General features: G+C 46.8%; 2 protein-coding genes across 4 annotated transcripts in view; both read right to left on the bottom strand.

Moving 5' to 3' along the window:
- The window catches only part of FNIP1 (folliculin interacting protein 1), a 66,551-nt gene extending 58,933 nt beyond the window's left edge, over positions 1-7,618 (bottom strand). For both annotated transcript variants that reach the window (XM_034066744.1, XM_034066745.1), the window contains exon 1: positions 7,437-7,618. In XM_034066744.1, coding sequence (XP_033922635.1) covers positions 7,437-7,525 — 89 coding nt within the window. In that variant the 5' untranslated portion in view covers positions 7,526-7,618. The remainder of the gene's footprint in view (positions 1-7,436) is intronic.
- A 4,397-nt stretch (positions 7,619-12,015) lies between these two features.
- On the bottom strand, positions 12,016-20,872 carry MEIKIN (meiotic kinetochore factor). 2 transcript variants are annotated; one of them, XM_031047496.2, is made up of 13 exons: positions 20,677-20,872; positions 19,495-19,582; positions 19,217-19,295; positions 18,585-18,645; positions 17,684-17,827; positions 17,228-17,347; positions 16,957-16,996; positions 15,698-15,759; positions 14,832-14,926; positions 14,339-14,515; positions 13,923-14,006; positions 13,652-13,775; positions 12,016-12,265 (listed from the first exon to the last, which is right to left on the bottom strand). In XM_031047496.2, the coding sequence occupies exons 1-13, from the start codon at positions 20,840-20,842 to the stop codon at positions 12,219-12,221; spliced, it is 1,287 nt and encodes a 428-aa protein (XP_030903356.2). In that variant the 5' UTR covers positions 20,843-20,872; the 3' UTR covers positions 12,016-12,218. The 2 variants fall into 2 exon arrangements, with proteins under 2 accessions (XP_030903356.2, XP_033923131.1); XM_034067240.1 differs by lacking the exons at positions 12,016-12,265; positions 13,652-13,775; positions 13,923-14,006; positions 14,832-14,926 and having other exon boundaries at positions 14,391-14,515.
- Positions 20,873-22,078: the final 1,206 nt, after the last annotated feature.

Below are 22,078 nucleotides of genomic sequence, written 5' to 3'. Positions count from 1 at the left end.
AGAGAACAAATGGAGGGGTTGAGAGAAGGGGAAGCCCTCACATTGAACAAACAGGTACACACAGACCAGACTCTTGGCACATCTTCATATCCCATGAGCAAAACTGGAGGAGGCGAAAACCCAGCACCCTTATACTTGCAGGAACCCCTTCTTACAACATTTGCTAGCATAACCCAAGTGCGAAGAACCATTTTTACTCCAACACGTCCACCTGTACACTTTCAGACATGCAGAAACCAGGGCACAGAGTCACCATACTCCTTCTCCCACAGCAGAGATGATGGGCCAGCTCACCCTGTCTCCACAGAACAAGGATCAGAGCAGGGTCTTTCTCAGCCCTGTTGGGTCAGACCCATGGGGCAGTGGCCAAGAGACATCCACACATTCCAGAAGGAAAACTGCCACATCTGCTTGTCTGGCACATACAATTGGAAACCACAGGACCATAGAATCCCAGCCTGGTTTGGGCTAGAAGAGACCTTAAAGCTCATCCAGTTCCAACCGCTGCCACAGGCAGGGATACCTTCCACTAGAGCAGCTTTCTCCAAGGCCCTGTGTCCAACCTGGCCTCCAACACTTAAATCTAAGCAAAACTGAGAATGAAGATGAAAGGATTCACCTGACCAGCTGGCAAGATCCAAACCAGCACCATGGCCTGAAGGCCCAACCAGCAGAGATCCCAGGGGCAAAAAGGCACCACGGGATTCACTCACTCAGCCTCTCCTCAAAGAGATTTTAACTTAGAGGAAGGAGCTGAACCGCTGGAAGGGGAACCAAGAAAGTGGCTGTTGCAAAGGCAGCTCAGCAAGGCAGGAGACCGCAGGCATCCTCACACAACCCGTGCTGTCCCAGGAGGAGGAAGCGATATCGCAGGCTGGGAGGAAGTCAAAGGCACCAACCTCGTGATGTCCACTAAGGGCAGCGCAGCCTCGTGATGCCAAGTCCTCAAGTCACCGCAAGGTCCCAGCCACCACGGGAGACGCCAGTGTGAAAGGCAGTAAGGGTGACCCTTAACCTGTGTTAGCCCATTCTGCATCTCTGCCTCCTCCAAAAAGAGCAGGGAACAACCGAGCAGAGGGCTTTCCCACTGCACTGTTCACATTCCCTGCTCCATAGGAAGAAGCTGAGGCAAAGCAAGCACTTGGCAGGGTGTATTCCCAACAGGGCAGAGGACAGTTTTCTAAGGAGAAGCACCTCAACAGCTTTCACATTATTTGGTCATTCTTTGCGCTGTATGCACCGAGCATGATGAGGGCATTGATCCAAGGCAATTCCTTTGGATCCGATAGTAGAAGTATCACCATATGGACCACTGACCCTCTGATCTGCAGCACCTTCAGCCACTGCATGGACCCAGCTCACAGCACTGCCTTATCTAACATATCGTTCTGAAGGAGATGCTGCATGTTCTAGCACATGCCTACCAGGAGAAGCACTTGGGAGACCTACAGTGGTGTCAAGTAGGGCTTGGAGAGAAGTTGTCAAAACCTTCCCTGTGCTCCAGAGGTGCTTACTGGAACCTATCAATTCATATGTCTCTGCTTCCAAGACAAAAGCTGCCTGAAAGCACTTGGAAGGTACATAAAAGCTCAGATGACAGGAAATGCACAGCAGAATTTGGCAAAAAGCAGTACTTTGGAGAAGAGCAAAACACTGCAAAACACAGGCCAAAGTCATCAAAGCCATAGAGAAAACTGCACATAAATCAAAGTGAAAAACCTGCTACACTCAAGTTAACGAATGCAACCAAAAAGCCAAACCCAAACCCTTGCAGAGATATTACGGAATAGATGGATTTTTCTATAAAAGACAAAGCCTAAGGGACATTAAAAGGCAAAAATGAGCTTAATAAAAACACAGGGACATTTCTGATGTTCAAGAATGCGAAGAGCCTTAAAAAATTATGCAACAAAAGCTTTTTGGATTCATCACGTATGTGGAAGAGAGGAAAAGCTGGAGCTGTTGCAAAACAAAAGAGCAGCTGAAGCTCCTTCTGAAGATAGGCTTGGAGGTGGTGAAATTCCAGGCGTTTTACAGCTATTAGTGAAAGACTCACAGAACATCAGATGTGAACAAACATCAGAACACACAACTGCATTAACAGCAGGTCTTGGTCCAGCTGGCTTGATGCACTGACAGCACCTTGAGGAACAGCTTTGAGGAGCCTCATGCTTATGAATGTCCTGGCTGCACTGCCAACCAGGATAACAGGGCTTGGGAAGGGACTTGCCTCCCTTGTCTGTACACAAACCACCTGCTTTTGACAGAAAAGCCTTGGGCTGGGTGGAATGGGAGACGTTGCTTGCTGCAGAAGGTTCAATCGCTAAGAATGTGGGAGTTCAGTTGTTGGCTCTGATCTCCTTCAGCATCCCACAGAGCAGGGCAGCCTGTAGTGGTAACCCCTGCTCTGAGCACAGGAGGAACAAGGACAAACCACCTCTGTACCACCACATCATAAACGTCACCAGCGCCTTCAGAATAACGTGAAAACTTACCAAGAACTTGTGTGGGTAAGACTTTAACTGGAAAAGTCAATGTCAAGACAATTTTCATGTTCCTCCTTCACCTTACTCCAGCCTCCACTTTCAAAAGTCCCCAGCTGCACATCCCTAAATGTCTCCAAGTCTGTCTGCAGCTTATTTCAAGAAGTTAGCTCCTGATTCAAGCAGCATTTCTGCTTTTGCAAGACAGCACACAGCATTTCTGCCATGCATGAACAATAGCCCTGCAGAGGAACTGGCTCGTGAAGCATCTTTGTAGTGCGCTACCCACTTCCAGCTCCAGGTTTATTGCAATTCCCTTGATGAACCCCACTGCCAAAAATTATGTGAAAGGAAACAAAGCTCAATATACCATTTAAAGTCACTGCCATGGAGAATAGAAAGAGCCTGGGCTGATGGGGGACACTTGCCTAGACACACTTCAGGAAATACCACTTTGCAGCCAGCCCTTAGGCCTTTCTTATCTCAGGAACCTGGCAAACTACTCCCTCAATAAAGGAGCAGCATGCATTACAGAAAGACCCCCAAAAACCCCATGTTTCCAGGATAATGGCCTTCTCCATAAATAAAAAAGGACAAAGTTATTTATTCTTGTACCTTCCCCCTCGGAAACCTGCACTCCTCCTCTGAAATACCCAGATAACCAAAGCAAATCCCCAAAGGAAGAATGTGCCTGAAGGAGCTTCACACCATAGAGAAGACTCGAAACTGGAAGGGGTTCTTTCAAGCTTGAACAATTACCCCACAGCTGTAACTCTACGGCAGGTGATCCTACAGGATCAAAACAGTTTGCCAACACCAGTGGAATGCCCCTGGGGGCAAGATGGCTCTTTAGAGCTCCCTAGATTAATATACATATATATATAAATACATATGTTAAGTGTATATATATGTTAAGTGTATACATATATAAATGTGTATATATATGACCGTGAAATTTTATTGAGCTGCAGTGTAAAAAGAACTGCTAATCAATAATTCCTCTATACCTCACCTAGGTGGGAAGCATATTTAGAGATGCAAGGGAACAAATACCTGATCTTTATCCATAAGATGGAAAATCCCACTGAGTCTCCCTCATCCACACAACCCCAAAAGTACCAGTCCCATTTCAGTATTACAGGACCATCCCTCTCCCTCTGCAGGAGGTTAATAGTGCTCCAAGGGCCATTACTCCCTCAACAGACACACTCTTGTGCAGAACCCCTGCTGCAGTCCCTACAGCTGTGTTTACCACTGGAAATACTGCCCACACATCTTCATAACAAGGATAGAAAGCCTGAGAGCTGTCAGGATTTACTGAGCTTTCGGCTCAATACCGAGCCTATCCCGAAGACCAAAGCCCTGGTATCAGATTTTCCCATGTAATACTTTGCAGAAATGCTTGGCTGCTTCTGCTCAGTTTAAGGAAGCTTTGGCGAGATTGTTTCTGTTTTACTAGGGAAAATCCTGGCACAAGGCTCATTTCACTGCTACTTCGAAATGGACAGACATTTTAGACAGGTAGAGCAGACAGCTCACGTAAAAATATATAACACTGTTCGCAACAGGAATACTTTGATTCTAAACCATAGAAAACAACAGACCTGAAACCGCATATTCTTACCAGCTATACCAGCCCAAGCCTGGGCTGCGCTGCCACCAGCAGCACCAGTGCCAGATGCTACAACATGGCCAAGAGCTCCTATTTATAGCAAAAGTTACCCTCAGGGAAAATCCGCTCACGTGAGGAGTATTTGCAGCAGAGAGCAGGTACCCTGAACCTTGGCACTGAAGGGTTTGCCTCTCCCTGGAATACCTGCCAGTGTTCCTGCACTCCTTCTACACAGATCCTACCAGTGAAGCCTTAAATGTTGAGCTGCACCAAGAGGTTTCTGTCTCAGGGCCAGGACTGCCAGTGAAACTGGAGCTGAAACACTAATGTGTAGTGGATCTGTTGTGATTTCCTAAGGCTTCTGCTGTAAAATAGACTGGGGGTTTTATTTATATATAGAAAATAAATACACAAACATTTTCTATTTATATACATTTACTTTATATATTAACATATAAAAACATTTAAGTCTCCAGCACCCAGCTCTGAGGGATTTTACGCATTCTGGTTAGACCCAAACTCCTAAAGTTTCACAGATAGCACAGACAGATTGAAGGCAGGAAAAGGAAAGCCCTAAACAAACCAACAGCAAAACAAAAGATGTTTCCACCGAAAAGCATTTGTTTCTGCAGCATCATAAGCTCTGATTAAGTAGAACTGATGTCCTGGTAAAGCCTCCAGTAAGCCTGATGAACATGTAAAATATATTCACAGTCAAAGAAAAGAATAAGCATCAAAATCATCCTCAAGTACTCAGCTCTATTAATGTCACTGCCAAAGGAGTTGGGCTTTTCTCTCCAAGTACATATTACTCACAAAATATATCAAGAGAATTGATGTTGTCTTTAGGGTTGTTCAACGCAGCCTCCTCAGTAAGAGGACAAAGCTTTAAAACTGAGAACAGAAATAACAGCCCTAAGAACAATTCTGTTATTTAGAACATAACTAGATAGTAATACATCAATCCACTAACATAACCTTGCCCAAATGTAAGTGATGAGGCTGTTGCCTTCAGGTATACTGGAACCAAGAACAGCCTGCAAAGCCAGAGTGCTTGTTCCCAGTCTGCAAGGACCCGGCTGTAATAAATAACAGCCTGTGTATTGTCCAGAAGTCCCACCAGGAACTGATAAGGCCATACACAGTGAGGATTAACTGGAGACTTATCCCTGAATGGAAAACGAAAGCAGCCCTTAGGCAACATGCCCAAGGGGCATCTGTATTAGTCTTCAGAAACAGTACTTGGCTCCTGAAGGGTCTCCCACCCATTCCAAGAGCCTCTGCCAAAGAGCCATCAGCCTCCCCCAGGGGTTTTATACCTGTGGGTCTGCAAAACCATCCAAACAACTGCAAAATCACTGCTCACATCACAGAGTGAAACAGCACTACATGAACAGAGGAGGAAAGAGCAGGCAGGGAATCACAGAAAGGTCTGGGTTGGAAGAGACCTTAAAGCTCAGCTTGCTCCAAGCCCCTGTGTCCAACCTGGCCTTGAACACTGCCAGGGATGGGGCAGCCACAGCTTCTCTGGGCACCCTGTGCCAGCGCCTCAGCACCCTCACAGGGAAGAGCTTCTGCCTAAGAGCTCATCTCAGTCTCCCCTCTTCCAGCAATGTCTTACTTGGATTTCACACCCAGTCTGGTGCAGGATGATGCGGGTGAAGAGGCAAGAAGAGACCCTGCTAAGCACTCACTATCACTCCTTTCAACACAGCCTTGATCCCTACATTTCTGCCCCAGGGTGTGCACTACAGATGTTGAATCTGCAGTCTCCTCATAAACCCATCACTAAGGGAAGAGGCAAGGCAATTGTACAGAGCAGCCCTCGCACCCCTTCCCCAAGGAGGGGGCTCACCCAGTTGTTCAGCTGACTTAGAAAATGAAACAGTCATGATTAAAATGGTTTTGTCTCTTAAAAAAGACCGTTAAAAACAGGAACCACATTGACAGTACACAGCAGAGAGGTGCGTGAGCAGCTGTGAGCAGCATCTATACCAGGTGTGTGCCAACAACTAAAGCACTTTAGGTACTGCCTGGGAGCGTGTCCCGATTCCATAAGGACTTAAGAGACCCATCAATACCCCTGAAATCCATGATGCTTAAATGACTGCAGATACACCATGAACCACCTGAATTGCTCAGCTTAAAGGTTGGACCACATAATCCTCGAGGTCTCTTCCAACCTGGTATTCCAAGCTTACACCACTGCAGTTTAGAAGGAACATTCCCTACATAAAATTAAGCCACACCAGCCAGAGAACTCCCCTTACAGCAACCCAAGTGCTGATTGATCATTTCAGGTAATACATCGAAAGAGAGCAGGTGGGAGGAGAGCTTTACCACGCTGCCTGAAGCATTTCAAGCAGCCCATAACTCTTACCAATGAAGCACATTGTATTTGCACCCAGTGATCTTTGCAGGCTGCCTTCTCCCCAGCCAGCCAGGGCCGGGGCTGCACAGCTCTAAGCACAACCCCCCATGGAACAGCACTTATCTTACAGACACAAAACTACCTGTTCCTCAGAAAATGAACCCCCGGGAAGCCCATTCACAGGCCTCTGAGCAGAAAACAGAGGGAAGCCTCTCCCTGCACCAAGCCCTACACAGCTCCACGACCTGGGGCCACCCTGAGGTTTGGGATCCAAAGATGCACACAAAGGAGGGTTTGGGACCCCAGAGACACCCCACAGGGAGGGTCTGGGTCCCCTCCGAGGCCCCCCGACCCGGGTTCAGGGCTCGGCACCTCTCGGCCGATCCAGTTTTGTTGCGGTTCAACCACGACGAATTCCACCAGGATCCCTACCCCTCTCCCGGCAGAACTTCACGTTTCCCCCTCCCTCCTCCCTCCACGTTCCCGAGGCTGCTCCCAGGGGATCCAGGCGGAATGGCGCCTTGCCCCGGCCCGCAGCACCCCCGGAGCGAGCCGCGGGGGACCGGGGCCCCACACCCGCTCCCGGAGCGGGGGCCGCCGCTGCTCGCGACCGAGCGAATCGCGGAGGAAGGCGGCGCCGGGCCGGGGCTGAGCCCTGCTGCGCACCGGGGGCCGCGCTGAAGGGAGGCAGCGGAGTGAAGGAAGAGGGGAACACGGCCCAGGCTGGAGGAGAGGCGGCCCCGGCAGGAGGCAGCGCGGCGGCCCCGACGTGGCGGCCCCAAGAGGGGGAAAGCTCCCGCCCCAGCGCCCGCCTGAGGGGCCAGAACGGGGGCCGAGTACCAGGGCTGCGAACCGGGGCTGCTCAGAGCCCCCGGGGGTGAGGAGAGCGAGGGAAGCAGCGGGGAACGGGGCAGGGAACTCGGCAGCGAAGTTCGGGTGAGGGGAGGAGGGCGGCCCCGTGCTCGGTTACCTGAAGACACAATCGTCCCGGGCGTCCCTGGCCGGGGAGATGAGCCCGTGCTTCTTGTTGAAGAGCTTCTGGAACAGGGTGGGCGGCATCTTGGGGCTCCGCCGCCGCTGCCCCCGCCGCCGAGGCGCTGGGCTCCTCGCAGCGCCGTCCCCTCGCCGCGGCTAGTTCCGCCCGCCCGACTCCATTCGGTGTCACAGTCATATGACAGACATTAGTCACCCGCCGCTGCCGGGAGGGGCGGGCCGACGGGGCGGGCCGGGAGCGGCGGGGGGAGCCGGAGCCGCAGCCGAACCTCCCCCCCCCCGCCCCGCGATGGGAGCAACCCGGCGGGGTCCGCTGCAGCTCCTGCGGCCGCGACCACCGGGGCCGGAGGGGGGGATGCGCTGCAGCTGCCCCGGTCCGCGGTGGGAGCCGGGCGCGCACGGCAGGGGCAGGGCCGGGGTGTTCCCCGAGGGGCGGTGATAACGCGGCGCTGTTGTTTTCTTCCCTCAGAGGGAAGCTGGAGGCAGACGCAGCAGAAAGGCGAGATGAGGTCAAGAGGCAGGCGCCAAGTCCTGCTCGGCCCCGCTTTCCGGTCCTCCCATGCAGGGATGCAGCGCAGGAGAGTGACTTATTGTGTCCCAAATGTAGACAACCCAGCTCCTGCCCCCATCCTTCCTCCCATGTGCGTGAAGCAGTGACAGAACCAGCACAGATGCACCCCATCCACAACTACACAGGAGGTGTTTGCATGCAAAGAACCATCCTTGCAAACCAAACATGCAGCCGGACCACAGCCCTGCGGACATTACACCCTGCAGGTGACTCCAGAACAAACACAAGAGCTAAAAAAAAAGGTGATAGATGCTATAAAATCGAAAGGATCCATGGATTTCTGCAAAACTCTTTATTGGTGAATGCTTAAATGAAATGGAAACAGTGGTTACAGCAAAGCCTCCTGCGTCTCACTGTTCAGATGCAACACTACTAGAAAGTTTAATTAAGGACTAACAAAAGTGACTCATCTGCTTTCCCTAGAAACTGGAATGGAACTAAAACAACATGATGTAAGATTAAATTAAGCAGATGATTTTAAAAAGACATAATTTAGTGCGTGTGTAACATCTATCTAATGATTCCTCACAATCAACCTCCCTGTAGATCAATGGTCCTGCTTACACAGAGAGCATGAGGTTTAACTGATGTGTCCATTCAGTGCACATTGCCTTGGCCCCAAATCTCTCCCTTCCATATTTAGAGGTGAGGAATCCCAACAGAACCACTTCCATGCCTGGTCCTTCCCCTCCACCAGCTACCACATCCACCCGATAGTGCTGCACTGTGAGAAGCGAATATCTTTTATGGTCTCCAAGAACTTAAAGTATCCTAGAAAAATACACTTGAGATGATAAAACCAACTGAACAGCGTTAATGAAAAACCGCTTAGAGAGGTCTTTTAATTTACTAAACACACTAGTGATGAATAGTACCTGAGTTGCTGCATGGACCAACTCACCATGAGTGATTCCATTGAAGCCATTCAGACTTCAGCACATCCAGGCTGTGCCGAGCAGCCCTGCAGACACTGAGCATCCTTCTCCCCTCAATCACTGCAAAAATAAGCCCTTCTGTGCTACCCATGAACCAGCTGTGACCCGTAACCTTTATCCACTAATATGGAAGAGCCCATTTCCACTCTGAATGAAATCTGATGTGGTCATTCTTCAGTTTAAAACCAAACCATGGGAAAATGCCTTCCCTTGGAGAAAAGCAGAACAAGAGCAGATATTGTTGTGGCCTCAGAATGAATGTCCTTCCCTGGGGCAGGGAGCTGGCCTGGTAATTACACTTTCTCCAAGAGTCAAACAAAAGATGGGAATAAGAAGCAGTGCTTTCATAACTGAATGGAAGGACAAGGGAGATTGTGGTTCATGATATTTCTGTCCTGTACCACCTCATCACATCATGAGAAACAAAAGCATAACTCGGCAATATTCAGGCTACAACCAACTCCCCAGGTACGGGCTGCATTTTCCTCTCTTATACTCTCTCAGTTCATTTGTCAGTATTAGTCTGGTTCTTGCAAAGAAACTACAAAATGGTTTGGGGCAAAAGAAGGGGGTTTTCCTGGGACTCCTGCAATACCCTTACAATAAAACAGCCCTTTTATTCTGGACCATCCTTTACATGAGCAATCATCACAATCACAACTTACCCCATACATAACTTGCAATTTTGCTTAAAGCTAAATGGAAGAGCTCACCTCTGCCTCCCAGGGCCTCTAGATTCTTGCATAATTACCCATGGCTCAGTATTTGTAAGAACAAGGCTATTGATAATGAGAAGCAAACCCCAGAGGACTCCAAGGAGCTACTGACAGAATTCATGCTGCTAATGCTGAAAGGAAAAACAACATAATGGCATCATTTTTAACCTTAAGCCATACAGTGTCTTTATACAACACTTGCTCATAAACTAATCTAGCAGCATTTATTGGCACTTCCTTCTAGCCCAGAGTAATGGGAAAAGGATCAGGGTCTGAACTATCACAGGTATTTTCAGATGTAGTCAAAGTAATTAAAGCTGTAGATTTTAGACATCCGCTCGGCATGCTCTTTCTGGAAATACAGAACTGTTTTCCAGGGCATGAATACTCTGGGTGATCATACTGAGAAACAGACTTTGAGAGGCTTGGAAAGCCATGATATGATGTGAAAACCCTGAAAAACTTCCTTTATATGCACAAAAGAGTCTGAGTACAGGGTGTTGTGTTGAGACTGCTGTAGGGATCAAGATTACTTTACAGTGAATTCAAGTGGAGGGGAACCGTGCTCTTGTCAGTGTTTCCAGAAGCATACAGCCCACTGCTGAAGAACACTTTATGGATTAACAATCCATGAGCTGAATTGGAAACACTGGAAATCCAGCCTATGTGCCACACAGCCTGAACAGCAGCCTGAAAATCCAGAATGCCAATATCCACCTCTTGAGATAGTTCAACTACAAAAAGCGGTTTTCTACCCTTTTTGTAAGGCACCTATTTCCTCTACACAAATCTGAAACCACTAGAAGAAACATTGACTGAGATGGGCGATACTCCAAAAGAATCACAATGAAATGGGAAGGGCATGCTAGGGCACATGAAAAAGAGCAAGGTGCTTGGTGACAGCCAGCATGGCTTTACTAGGGGAAAATCCTGCCTGACCAATTTGGTGGCCTTCTATGACAGGGCTACAAAAGTGATGGATGGGGTGGAGCAGTTGATGTCATCTACCTGGACTTGTGCAAAGCATTCGACACTGTCCCACATGACGTCCTTGTCTCTAAATTGGAGTGTCATCAATTTGATAGGTGGACCACTCGGTGGATAAAGAACTGGCTGGATGGTCACACTCAAAGAGTTGTGGTCAATGGTTCAGTGTCTGGCTGGAGACCAGTAACGAGTGGTATCCCTCAGGGATCGGTTTTGGGACCGGTCTTGTTTCATATCTTTGTCGCTGACATGGACAATGGAATTGAGTGTGCCCTCAGCAAGTCTGCCGATGACACCAAGCTGTGTGGTTCTGTTGATATGCTAGAGGGAAGGAATGGCATTCAGAGGGACCTTGACACACTTGTGAGGTGGGCTGATGCCAACCTCATGAAGTTTAACCATGCCAAGTGCAAGGTCCTACATCTGGGTGGGAGCAATCCCAGGCACAGCTACAGGTTGGGCAAAAAGGAAATTCATGGTAGTCCTGCAGAGAAGGACTTGGGGGTGTTGGTCAATGAGAAAATGAACATGAGCTGCCTTCAGTGTGCGCTTACAGCCCAGAAAGCCAACCGTATCCTGGGCTGCATCAAAAGGAGCGTGACCAGCAGGTCAAAGGAGGTGATCCTGCCCCTCTACTCTGCTCTCCTGAGACCTCACTTGGAGTATTGTGTACAGTTCTGGTGTCCTCAACATAAAAAGGACATGGAACTGTTAGAACAAGTCCAGAGGAGGCCATGAGGATGATCAGGGACTGGAGCACCTCCCATATGAAGACAGGCTGAGAAAGTTGGGGCTGTTCAGCCTGGAGAAGAGAAGGCTGCGTGGAGACCTCAGAGCAGCCTTCCAGTATCTGAAGGGGGCCTACAGGGATGCTAGGGAGGGATTCTTCATTAGGGACTGTAGTGATAGGACAAGAGGCAATGGGTTGAAACTTAAACAGCAGAGGTTTAGACTGGATATAAGGAAGAAATTCTTTACTGTTAGGGTGGTGAGGTACTGAAATGGGTTGCCCAGGGAGGCTGTGAATGCTCCATCCCTGGCAGTGTTCAAGACCAGGTTGGATGAAGCCTTGGGTGATATGATTTAGTGTGAGGTGTCCCTGCCCATGGCAGGGGGGTTGGAACTAGATGATCTTGAGGTCCTTTCCAATCCTAACTATTCTATGATTCCATGATTCTATGACTATAGTACAACAGTGGATAGGTCTAGAGCAGCAGAGCAAGAGGCAAAAATCAATTCCATGAATACAACGTGTTCTGCTCTTCCCGAGTCACACCTTGTAAAATCTAAATGAACTGAAGAATTATCTTTATGGAGTCCTTACAGAACAATGCCCAGAATAAGATGTAGTTGCTTGTACAAAATGATTTAATATGAAGCACCTGAGTCAGGTATTTACAAGCTTATTGCAAAGCATTCTACTAAATTCAAACAATGTATATCGCCAAGAAAAGAGGGCCAGTAATTACTGATTTGTAGTTGTGTTTCACCTCCTTCCACAGCAGCAGACAACGATTTCTTCTGTTGAATCCTGCTGAAATCCAGAAGCCTCATCGGCGTTTACAGTAGATCCAATTTTTGGTACTTGTAATAACATCTGGGGGCGGGAAAGGATGGCAAGTTAAACACTATCAGTAAAGGACACATTCTGGATTGTAAGAGCAAGCTGTTTGGACAAGCTGGTTGGATGTTCAACAGACAGCTCGTTTGGCTGGAGGAATCTGAATCTTGTAGGTCAATCACCAGTGAGAACGGTGGTTTTGAGTATATGTACCCTCCTAATGAAAAAGAGGGTCATCCTAAAGACTCCTTGAGCAGATCTCCAGCATTAAAACCCCACCATCACCTTTCTGCAGTCTAATTCCCAATTCCCAGACTCCTCTAGAAAGTATTAACAACCCCAAAATTGTTCTGGCACCACCACTTGCCAATTTCCAAGATCCACTTGTCTACTGAGTACATCCTATGTTCTGTATTACCACAATTCCCTTGGGCACACGGCTTAACACTGTTGATCCCTGATCTCTACAGAAGCATCAGATGATTGTCATTAACACACACTTAAAAGCACTTCCCTGCCTTCTAGATACTGTATGTAATTCAATCCGTAATGAAGTGGGAGAGTATTTGGATCTAAAATATGCAATTCCATCGAAAAGTTGTGTATATTCTCTATGTTTAAAAGCTATTCTGCCTATACAGCATCACTTTATTACATTAAAGCAGCATAAATGACAAATACAACTTGCAGACATTGTAAAAGAACTCCTTGAAACTCAGGCAGACATATGCCATCCAGTGGCGCACCGAGAAACTTCAAGAGAGATCAGGGCGGGGATTTTACCTCTGGTTGCAGTGAGTTAGTTTGGTTCAGAGTTCTCTTTTCTGTTTAATGAAAATCTAGGAAGTGAAGAAAGGAGCTTCCCCTCTGTTAAGGGTCTTAGGGGAAAAGAACAGAAACCTTTAGAGAGAAACTGGTACTCTCTAAAGAAAGATACACCCCATTATTTGAACAGCTTTTGGGGGGAAAAACACTGCGTGCTAAAGAGCTGAATTTAGCTGAGCAAGATATGAAACACACCAAGGGCTGAAAGCTCAAGTCAGACATATTCACCCTAGAAATAAGGCACAGGATAATAATTTATGAAACAAGCTGTTATCTTTTCTAGAGATTCTCCCTACCAGCAGTGAAGCTCAAAGCTGTGTTTAGGAATAACTTGAAGAGGTGCAGATATTCACAAAGTTATCTCGTGGCACAACCTGGCCTTAACCTAGCTTATAAAATGGGCAGATTGTATGAATTCCTACACTAATGACCCTCAGAGGAAAAACCATCAGTGTCGTTTGTTGGGGAAGCACTGCTGCATGAGAACAAGTCAGAAATTGGAAGTTTTCAGTCATTCAGACTTGAAAACAACCCATCCAACCCTTAAACACTCAAATAGCCAGTGAGCACCAGTGACCTGTTTCTGTATGCTGTTACCTTCAGGCACTCCTTCCGGAAGGGAAAATGGTTTTGAGCTAACTGGGATTTGGCAAAGCCTGGGAGGCCTCTGGCACGGTGACATTCTAACAATGGAGCAGATTTCTTGTCTGACACACAGAGGCTGAAAAGATAAATGATAGTTCATTCACACCACTGTTTCCACTGAAGAAATACTCTTCTAGCTTTCTTCTAGGGAAATTAAGGGATGACAGGCAGAAGACTTGCTTGGTTTTAATCAGTAAAAAGGAGTATCAGGGTGCACACTCACATCTAGCTCTGCAGGCTGAGCACAACCAAGATTCTTGAAGGCTTTATTTTCCTCTTTGTTCAGCAAACTGCTGGAACTCCTTTGCTAAACAAAAAAAGAGAAGAATTCACTGTTAGTTTCAAATTCTCTGCAGTTTTAGTCCTAGAGCATTCCCCATGTACATAATACTATTTATAACTATTAGTAATTCTAAATGGAGTTGTTTTTTGGGTTTCAATTCCCAATTCCTGTCATTCACTTAAGCTCTCCAAACTGAGTTTACTGCAGGACAGAACACACACTTTTTGGGTCCCCTTCACAACTAGGGGATAAAGCATCTCCTACTACTGCTCATATTTTATTCTTGTGACGATTCAGAACTCTCACTTCCATGTTGTGCCTTTTGCTCATGAGCAAGGCGTAATGGGGACACTTACCACCACAGCATCTGCCTGTTTGGCTGGCAGTTCTTCTGCGGTCAGACCCGCTGATCTGGCTGACGTGTTTGCTGGCACATCAACCTGAGTGAACAACGATGCAGCTTCTTCTAATGTATTAGTTTTCTCTTGTTTCTTACACTTCAGCCTTTTGGGTTTAGCAGTTTGAATGTCAGGCTAAAGGGTGAAACAATTACATCTTGCATTAGAAAGTGAATCTCTGTAGTCTGGTAAGCATTAATAGAGTCCCAATCATCCTCAAGCTCTACACAACTGATTCAGTACCACTGGCACAGTCAATCTGATAGCTAGTGAGCTCAGGGGTACCCATGACTATTACGGCTGTGCAGAGAGAGAGGCAAGCTACATCTTCACCCTCTGTGGAGCACCCTTTGCCAGTGCAATGCTGCACTTCCAGGTGGAGTTTCCACCTCTACAAGGAAGGAGCAAGTCATCTGTGCCACAACCTAGCAATTTATTAAGGATCTTTCACCTTTCTTTCCGGTCCTAACGGTGAAGGATGGCGCATACCAGTTTTTAGGACTGGAGTTCTCTCTCTCGCAGCTGTAATTCTACAGACTTTTTTCCCTGTGATAAATTTCCAACAAATGAATGAACTTTGAGACAAAAACCACAGCTACTCCAGCACATATCTTACAGGATGGTTTTCAAAGAGGGATCATTCCAAAGCCACCCCTGCAAACACACTTCCTCCCTTCAATATAATCTTCATCTCCCTCTCCCTGCCAACAGTTGCTTTACTCCTCTCTCTTTCCTTGAGGATACAAGGGTGCTTATCAATCTTACATTCAGCAGGCTGTTTACTGCTGGACACACATACTGTGGAAGCAGAGGCGCTACATAATCATAGCAGCCTGTGCCAGTGGCAACTTCAGCTGCTATTACAGTCCAGATTAAGCAGGGACAAATTACGCGGTACCTGGGCCACAGCCAGAATTGCATCAGTTACAGTTCAGAACTGTAGTTACATGAGGGACTCCTCACACTATTCGTGAAGCTGAATTAAGTTCAAGTAAGAAGTATGATACAGTTCTGCTCCTGGATAAGTTAAATAAGAAATGTTAATTTTCATTGAGCATCACAAGTGATTCAATGGAAAAATGCAGAGTTTGGGGCTTTTTTTGTTCTTCTCTTAACATGTTAATTAGAGCCAGGTCTTATTTACGGGACAGACTTTCAATTCACACTCTCCCTTGTAGACAAAACTGAGCTTAGCCTGTGCCAAGGGGGACAAATGACCCCGTGGAAGCCTGCTCCTGGTATTTTGCTAGCATTTCAGTTTGGGTAGACTATTCTGTTGTCTCACAGCTACTGCAACTGCTTCAGGTCACATTTTACCTGCCAGAGTAGTTGAAACACTCAGTGCTGAAGAGCTGTATTGGAAATTTGGTGGTCTCTTTCTAGGAGAGAAAGAAGGAAAAAAGTTAACAACTAATCTGTGTGAATATTAACATTCAGAAAAAACACCAATGTGTAGGAAAATCATAGGAAAATACAGCCTGAAAAGGGATAAAGCTTAGTTGTAAAAATATGGTTATTGAGGTACTTCATCACACTTTACAGTTTAATCATCAAGTCACACAGCTTATTCTGAAGATACTCGGTATTTGAGACACATTCATCAAAGTACTCAGCACTGAAGCACATTAGGACAAAATATGTTTGAGGAACATGCAGGGGAAAATTAGGCTCACAAGAAAATTCAGATTGAATTGTGCAGAGATCTGTAACATTAGGATTGGTATAAATGTGTTATGAATGCAAATGTTTGTGTGGAAGACTGGAAACAGCAGTACAAGGGTTACAAGAAATGATACTGTTGCTATAAAAACCCTCAGGTTTTAATATCAGGACCTGATGGCAGCGCTGTGACAAGGCCAAGTGTGGAAGACCCTTCACTGTGATAAAACCACACCACAGATGACTTGTCAACAGGAAACCTGGCATCCTAACAACAGGAGGGTGGCAACAGGGTCACAGCTATCGCATACACCATATTCTGCTTCTGGTAGACATGTCCTCTGAATAAAAAACCTGACAGCAGGCAGCAACCTGATCCAAGGTTAATGAAGGCTGAAGTCAAGCAAGATTCTGAAGCAAAGGAGCAAAGAACAGAAAAGATCTGCCCAAGACCTACTTTTGTCCTTGGCAAGCACAGAACACCAGAGACTAAACACGGACCTGACAACAGGTACCCTTCATCCTCTGCACTGCATGGGCAATCCTGGCCAGACCTGGGCACACACATCTTGCTGCCTGTGACTGAATAAATCTGACAGCAGAAGAGCAATCGGATAAAAGCAACTTATTTGGGGATTCTGTACACAAACCTCAGCTTCCCTTCCATAACATCTTTCACTGAGTTTTCTTACCCTGAGTTCCCTACACCTGCAAGACCAAAACAGAAGCTTCTAAGGCAAACTCTGACCTGGCTTAATGTACCAATTTCAAAGTTAGTGAGGACACAGGTAGCTAAAACTCAACAGAATCGTCTGTAGAATCAGAGGCTTATTCATATTGGCCTTTCTTTGAAATAGCATTCAAAAGAGAAAAACCTGAACATTTTGGTGCATTAAAAAGCCTGTTTTGCAGATTACCTTCTAGCGCCCTGGCCTTGAAAATCCTCCGGTACAGGTTCTAGAAAAACACAAAAGCTAAACTTTAAAAGAAACAGCAGAGCAGACAATGTTTTAGCACACATTGAATAGCAAAGCAAAATACTAGAAGCAAACACAGAGCACTAGCAGGAAGCTGGTCCCTATTTTGCAGACATGCCTTAAATGATCATTACATATTTAATACAGGTTCCTTGCACTGGAGTGAGATTTGTTTAGGTATATATTCTGAAGCACTGTAGAAAAGAATTACCTAATATTGCTGACAGATGTGAGATCTGTGGCATCTTATCTATAGCCACTGCTTTGCTGGAATCCAGGAGAGTAGAGTTCTTGCACTTGCTGAAGTTCTCAGTGTGAAAATAACTTCTTTCTGGACATAAAAGATGTAAGTGCGAGATTCTTAAGTTCACTGAGTTATTAATTTGGAGGTGTTTGACTCTAAGCAGATTTGTCGGTCACTCTCAATAAGCAGCTTGTGTCAACAGTGACTACTTAAAGCTTACAGTATGCTTCAAATTACACCTCATGAACACCAGATTGGAGGGCCAGGTATACACACCCCATCCCATGTTAAGCAAAGGTTGGCTTATAACAAAGATCTGACCTGGTGAGTCACACTAGGAGAGGCCACTAGTGTTTCTATTGTAGGCAGTCCCCCCACATCATTTTCTACATCAAATAAAACTCAAGGACCCAGAAGTCTCACCTGAATCATCATCTCTGAATATTTCAGGGGATGGGCAACTGTTCAGGTTGTCACTAGGACCTGTGTTACAATCTACAGTTGAATCTACATCTAAACACTCTAGGAGATAGGTTGTAATGCCTGTGGGAAGAGTCATTCCTGCACCTAGAGACAGAACAGGCTGCTATCAAAAAAAAGAACAAGTACCATCTTGTACAAACCACCAAAATTTCCTTATGTAAGATTCATTCCCGTAATGACATTGTCAAGTCAGTTTCTTATACTGATTCATAATACAGTTGAAGAAACAAACACAGGGCATGTGAAGCCCAATTTACACTGCCATAAGCTAGCAAAAATGTGCAAAGCTCACTCAAAATACCTGAAGAATTTAACTTCTGATTAGGTAAATCTTAGGCAGATTTATTTTCAGAAGGACAAACTATTTAGGCATAAGCTTTTAAAAATGCAGGTTTGAGTAAATTAAAGAAGTCATGACCACAATTAGTTCTGTCAATATAAAACCAGGATCATGTGGTTTTCAGCAGGTTGGGCTCAAGTCTCAAAGCTCGTGAGCCTCCCATTCTACTTTTGTTGCCTACAATCAATTCATGTCTCTGCCCATGGCAGGGGGGTTAGAACTGGAGGAGCTTTAAGGTACTTTCAAAGCCAAACCAGTCTGTGATTCTATTTTGTGATACTATTCTATGATTCTAAGCCACATGCCACAACAAGAAGCAGAAGTCCAGCCAGTGGTCTCAAAACCTTTCCTTTCTAACATCACACAGCTCTAACCAGTGCAGGAACAGCACACCAGTGCTTTTATAGACATATAATTAAAAATATAGAACGAATGTTACATTTAGTTTTATGCAGATACAAACATCTATTTAATAATACAATGCATTGCCATTATACTCACTTGAAGTCACATCAGCATTTTTCAAACTGTCTTTACTTTCGTTGTTGATTATCAGGGACTCCTAAAATTAAATGACCAAGGTAAATAACTGGGGGGCTCCAAATAAAAGCCAGTGTTATAAATAAAAAAGTAATTTTACAATAGTATCATTTGAGCCTTTTGCTGTAGCAGATTTCAGTTCAAACACCCCTGGTGAACTATTTTCTTGCCACTTGCAGTATTGACTCTCCTGTAACTGCTCCACTCAGTCACCTCACTTTGTTCCAGTTTTACTAACATGAGGAAGAGCACAACAGTAACTCACCAAAGGTCTGTGTCTGCACTAGGAGTGAGCAATTCCCTGGAATCATATTCTAATGAGGTATCTGCCACACAACACAATTGCTACAGCCTTTCCTCATTAAGGATAATTAGTTTTGTGTTTTCCCATGTTACCAATAGCTCCAACCACTTTTATTCTAGCCAAAGACACAGGCAAATATCACCAAGATACAGAACCAAGTTCAGGCTGAAACGTCCGTCACACACACAATTCATCTCTGCTTGATAAGAAAAAGAATCTAACATGTCACATGTCTGTGACTTATTCTTTATAAGTTACTAGCAGATAAAGAGCAAGGCAGGATGCTCACCTTCAGCGGTACACTGCTTTCTTCAGCTGCCTCTTCTCTTTTATCCAGGTCTGTTGTTTCTTTGACATTCATTTGATTGCTGCAGTTGAAGAACAGAGCTGAGCTCAATACACAGAGCTACACTACAGAAACTACATCACTTTAGGAGGTGCAACAAATAGCCTGAAAATCCTCCTTTTACTGAGAATTCACACTCCCACAGGCCTCTCATGCAGGCAAAGCAATGTAAACAGGCAGCTGGTGTTAATAATGGTGTGCTTGAATGAGCTCCAACAGACCTTGGGTTGTGCGAATCTCTCACTTGGGTGACTTCAAAGCTTTCTGTAATTTTGGGGAGGGTTTTCACACAGGGCTTTCTCTTCAGGTCTATAAAAGAAGAAGGATTGAGTTCAGTGATTTTAGTTGATGAGGATTTCTAATAGGGCACCTCTTCCATGCCCACCACAACTTTTGTCCCTATATCACAAGCACTATGAAGGCTGAATTTGCTTTACCCAAGCTTTTTCCCAGCAGTATATCAGCAAGACAAAACAAACCTCAACCAACAACCAGGCTCCAATACATAGGTCAGGTGTTTTAGAAACCTATTGATTCAAAGGAAAGAAAAGCACAAACACCTTGAAAGTGACCTTTATAAAACCCCTTTTTGTTACCAACAGCTAAGTAGAGAAAACGGTCTCGTTTCCACATCAGCTCCCGCTTTCTCCACGCTGCAAAGGACACGGATCTCAACAAACTTCTTCCCAACCTCTCCCAGGAGCAGCTGGGATGACACAATGGGAACGCCAAAGCAACATAAAATCATAGAATAGTTATGGTTGGAAAGGACCTTAAGATCATCCAGTTTCAACCCCCCTGCCATGGGCAGGGACACCTCACACTAAACCATGGCACCCAAGGCTTCATCCAACCTGGTCTTGAACACTGCCAGGGATGGAGCATTCACAACCTCCCTGGGCAACCCATTCCAGTGCCTCACCAACCTAACAGTAAAGAATTTTTTCCTTATATCCAATCTAAACCTCTGCTGTTTAAGTTTTAACCCATTGCCCCTTGTCCTGTCACTAAAGTCCCTAATGAAGAATCCCTCACCAGCATCCCTGTAGGCTCCCTTCAGATACTGGAAGGCTGCTCTGAGGTCTCCATGCAGCCTTCTCTTCTCCAGGCTGAACAGCCCCAACTTTCTCAGCCTGTCTTCATATGGGAGGTGCTCCAGTCCCTGATCATCCTCATGGCCTCCTCAGGACTTGTTCCAACAGTTCCATGTCCTTTTCATGTTGAGGACACCAGAACTGCACACAATGCTCCAGGTGAAGTTTCATTAACATGAACCTTCCCCGGAGGAAGTCTTAATGTGCCCGGCATCCCTCAGAGGGCCACGAAACCATCCGCACTACAAGGCCGTCCCCGCACCCGCCTTCACCACGGCCCAGCCTCCTCCCCGCCGGTAAAGCGCTTACTGCCGGACTTCGGCCCGCGGGGGGTCCCGCTGTCGAAGAGGCGGCGCCGGCAGCGCTGGGAGGCATCGGTCCGGCCGACGACTCCGCCCGGCAGCAAGGCCGCCCTCGGTAGCGGGGACAAGTGGCGCTTCTTCCGCGGTGCCTTCCGGCACTGGGGCCGCTCCATTGCGGGCCGCGTCCGGGCGAGGACCGGCTCCTCAACACCGGCAACCGGCGGCCCAATCCCCCCAGCGCGCAGGCGCGGAGCGGCGCAGCGGTACCCACGGCAGGCAGCAGGCGGCGCCACCTCCTCGCCGCTCCGGGCAGAGCGGCCGCTGGGTGCGGGGACTGCCGGGGGTGCGTTCGATCCGGCCGGAGCTCTCGGTGATGGGAACGGGAGTCCCGAGGGGCCGGGGAGGGAACAGGGCTCCTACCTGGGCGTGTTAAACGCGGCTGGTGTGCGTTTTGTGTTGATTAAAACGTGAACTTCGTTGTTTTGTGCGGTGAACCTCATGGAGCTCACCAAGGCCAAGCACAAACGGGCTGGGGAAGACGGGAGGGAGCAGCCCTGGAGAGAAGGGCTTTGGGGGTTGATCGATGAGAAGCTCCGGGGGCTGCACCCGCAGAGCGTGAGCAGCAGCTCAGGGAGGGGATCCTGCCCTTCTGCTGCGCTCCAGGAACCCCCCCCCCCGCAGCCCTGATCCAGCTCTGGGCAGCAGCACAAGGGGGATGTGGAGCTGTTGGAGCGAGGCCAGAGGCCATGGAGATGCTGCGAGGGCTGGAGCAGCTCTGCTCTGGAGCCAGGCTGAGAGAGCTGGGCTGGGGCAGACTGGACAAGAGGAGGCTCCTGAAGGGGAGACCTGAGAGCAGCTCCAGTGCTAAAGGGGCTGCAAGAAAGCTTCAGGCATGTACAGGGTGCTGTGCATGCTCCCTCCCTGTTATCGCTAATAGATGTGCCAACAGATGGGTTTTCTAATCCTGCAATAGAAGTCATGGATGTTATATTCCCCTCAGCTATCAGATCCCATCCTTCAGCATAAGTTTATAGAGTTTATCTCAGGGCTTCTGAGATAATTCTTTGGCATCACTAGACTTCGTTTGAAGGGTGAGGTCCAAGCACACGCAAACACTGGAGACCAAATGCTTTTAAACTTTATTGTTTTAGACACATAGTCTGAAAAAATACTATGCATTCCCAATTGTCAATTCATATTAAACAAGCATATACATTTGGTTACATTATTATTGATCTGAAATAAAAAAAAAGGAAACCATTACAGAAAGACTGCTGCATCTTCAGAGCACTTCGCAACAACTTGGTTTTGTAGGAGATTGCTAAAAATCAATCTCAGGTCCCAATATTCCTTTGGTTGCTTTATAATGAGTATTAATTTGATTACCAACACAGTGGGTGTAGGCACAC

This window comes from Melopsittacus undulatus, chromosome 10, assembly GCF_012275295.1.
Source record: "Melopsittacus undulatus isolate bMelUnd1 chromosome 10, bMelUnd1.mat.Z, whole genome shotgun sequence".
In the NCBI taxonomy this organism is placed as follows: domain Eukaryota; kingdom Metazoa; phylum Chordata; class Aves; order Psittaciformes; family Psittaculidae; genus Melopsittacus; species Melopsittacus undulatus.
The sequence above is the reverse complement of the archived record's forward strand: the minus strand, read 5'-3'. Positions and strand labels throughout refer to the sequence as shown.

Excerpts from the sequence above, each read along its gene's own strand:
- MEIKIN (XM_031047496.2), bottom strand. The coding sequence starts at position 20,842 with ATGGAGCGGCCCCAGTGCCGGAAGGCACCGCGGAAGAAGCGCCACTTG. Across the intron at positions 18,646-19,216 it reads AAAGCAGTGTACCGCTGAAG|GAGTCCCTGATAATCAACAA; the intron begins GTGAGCATCCTG and ends ATTTAATTTTAG. Across the intron at positions 13,776-13,922 it reads CTCAGCCTGCAGAGCTAGAT|CCTCTGTGTGTCAGACAAGA; the intron begins GTGAGTGTGCAC and ends TTATCTTTTCAG.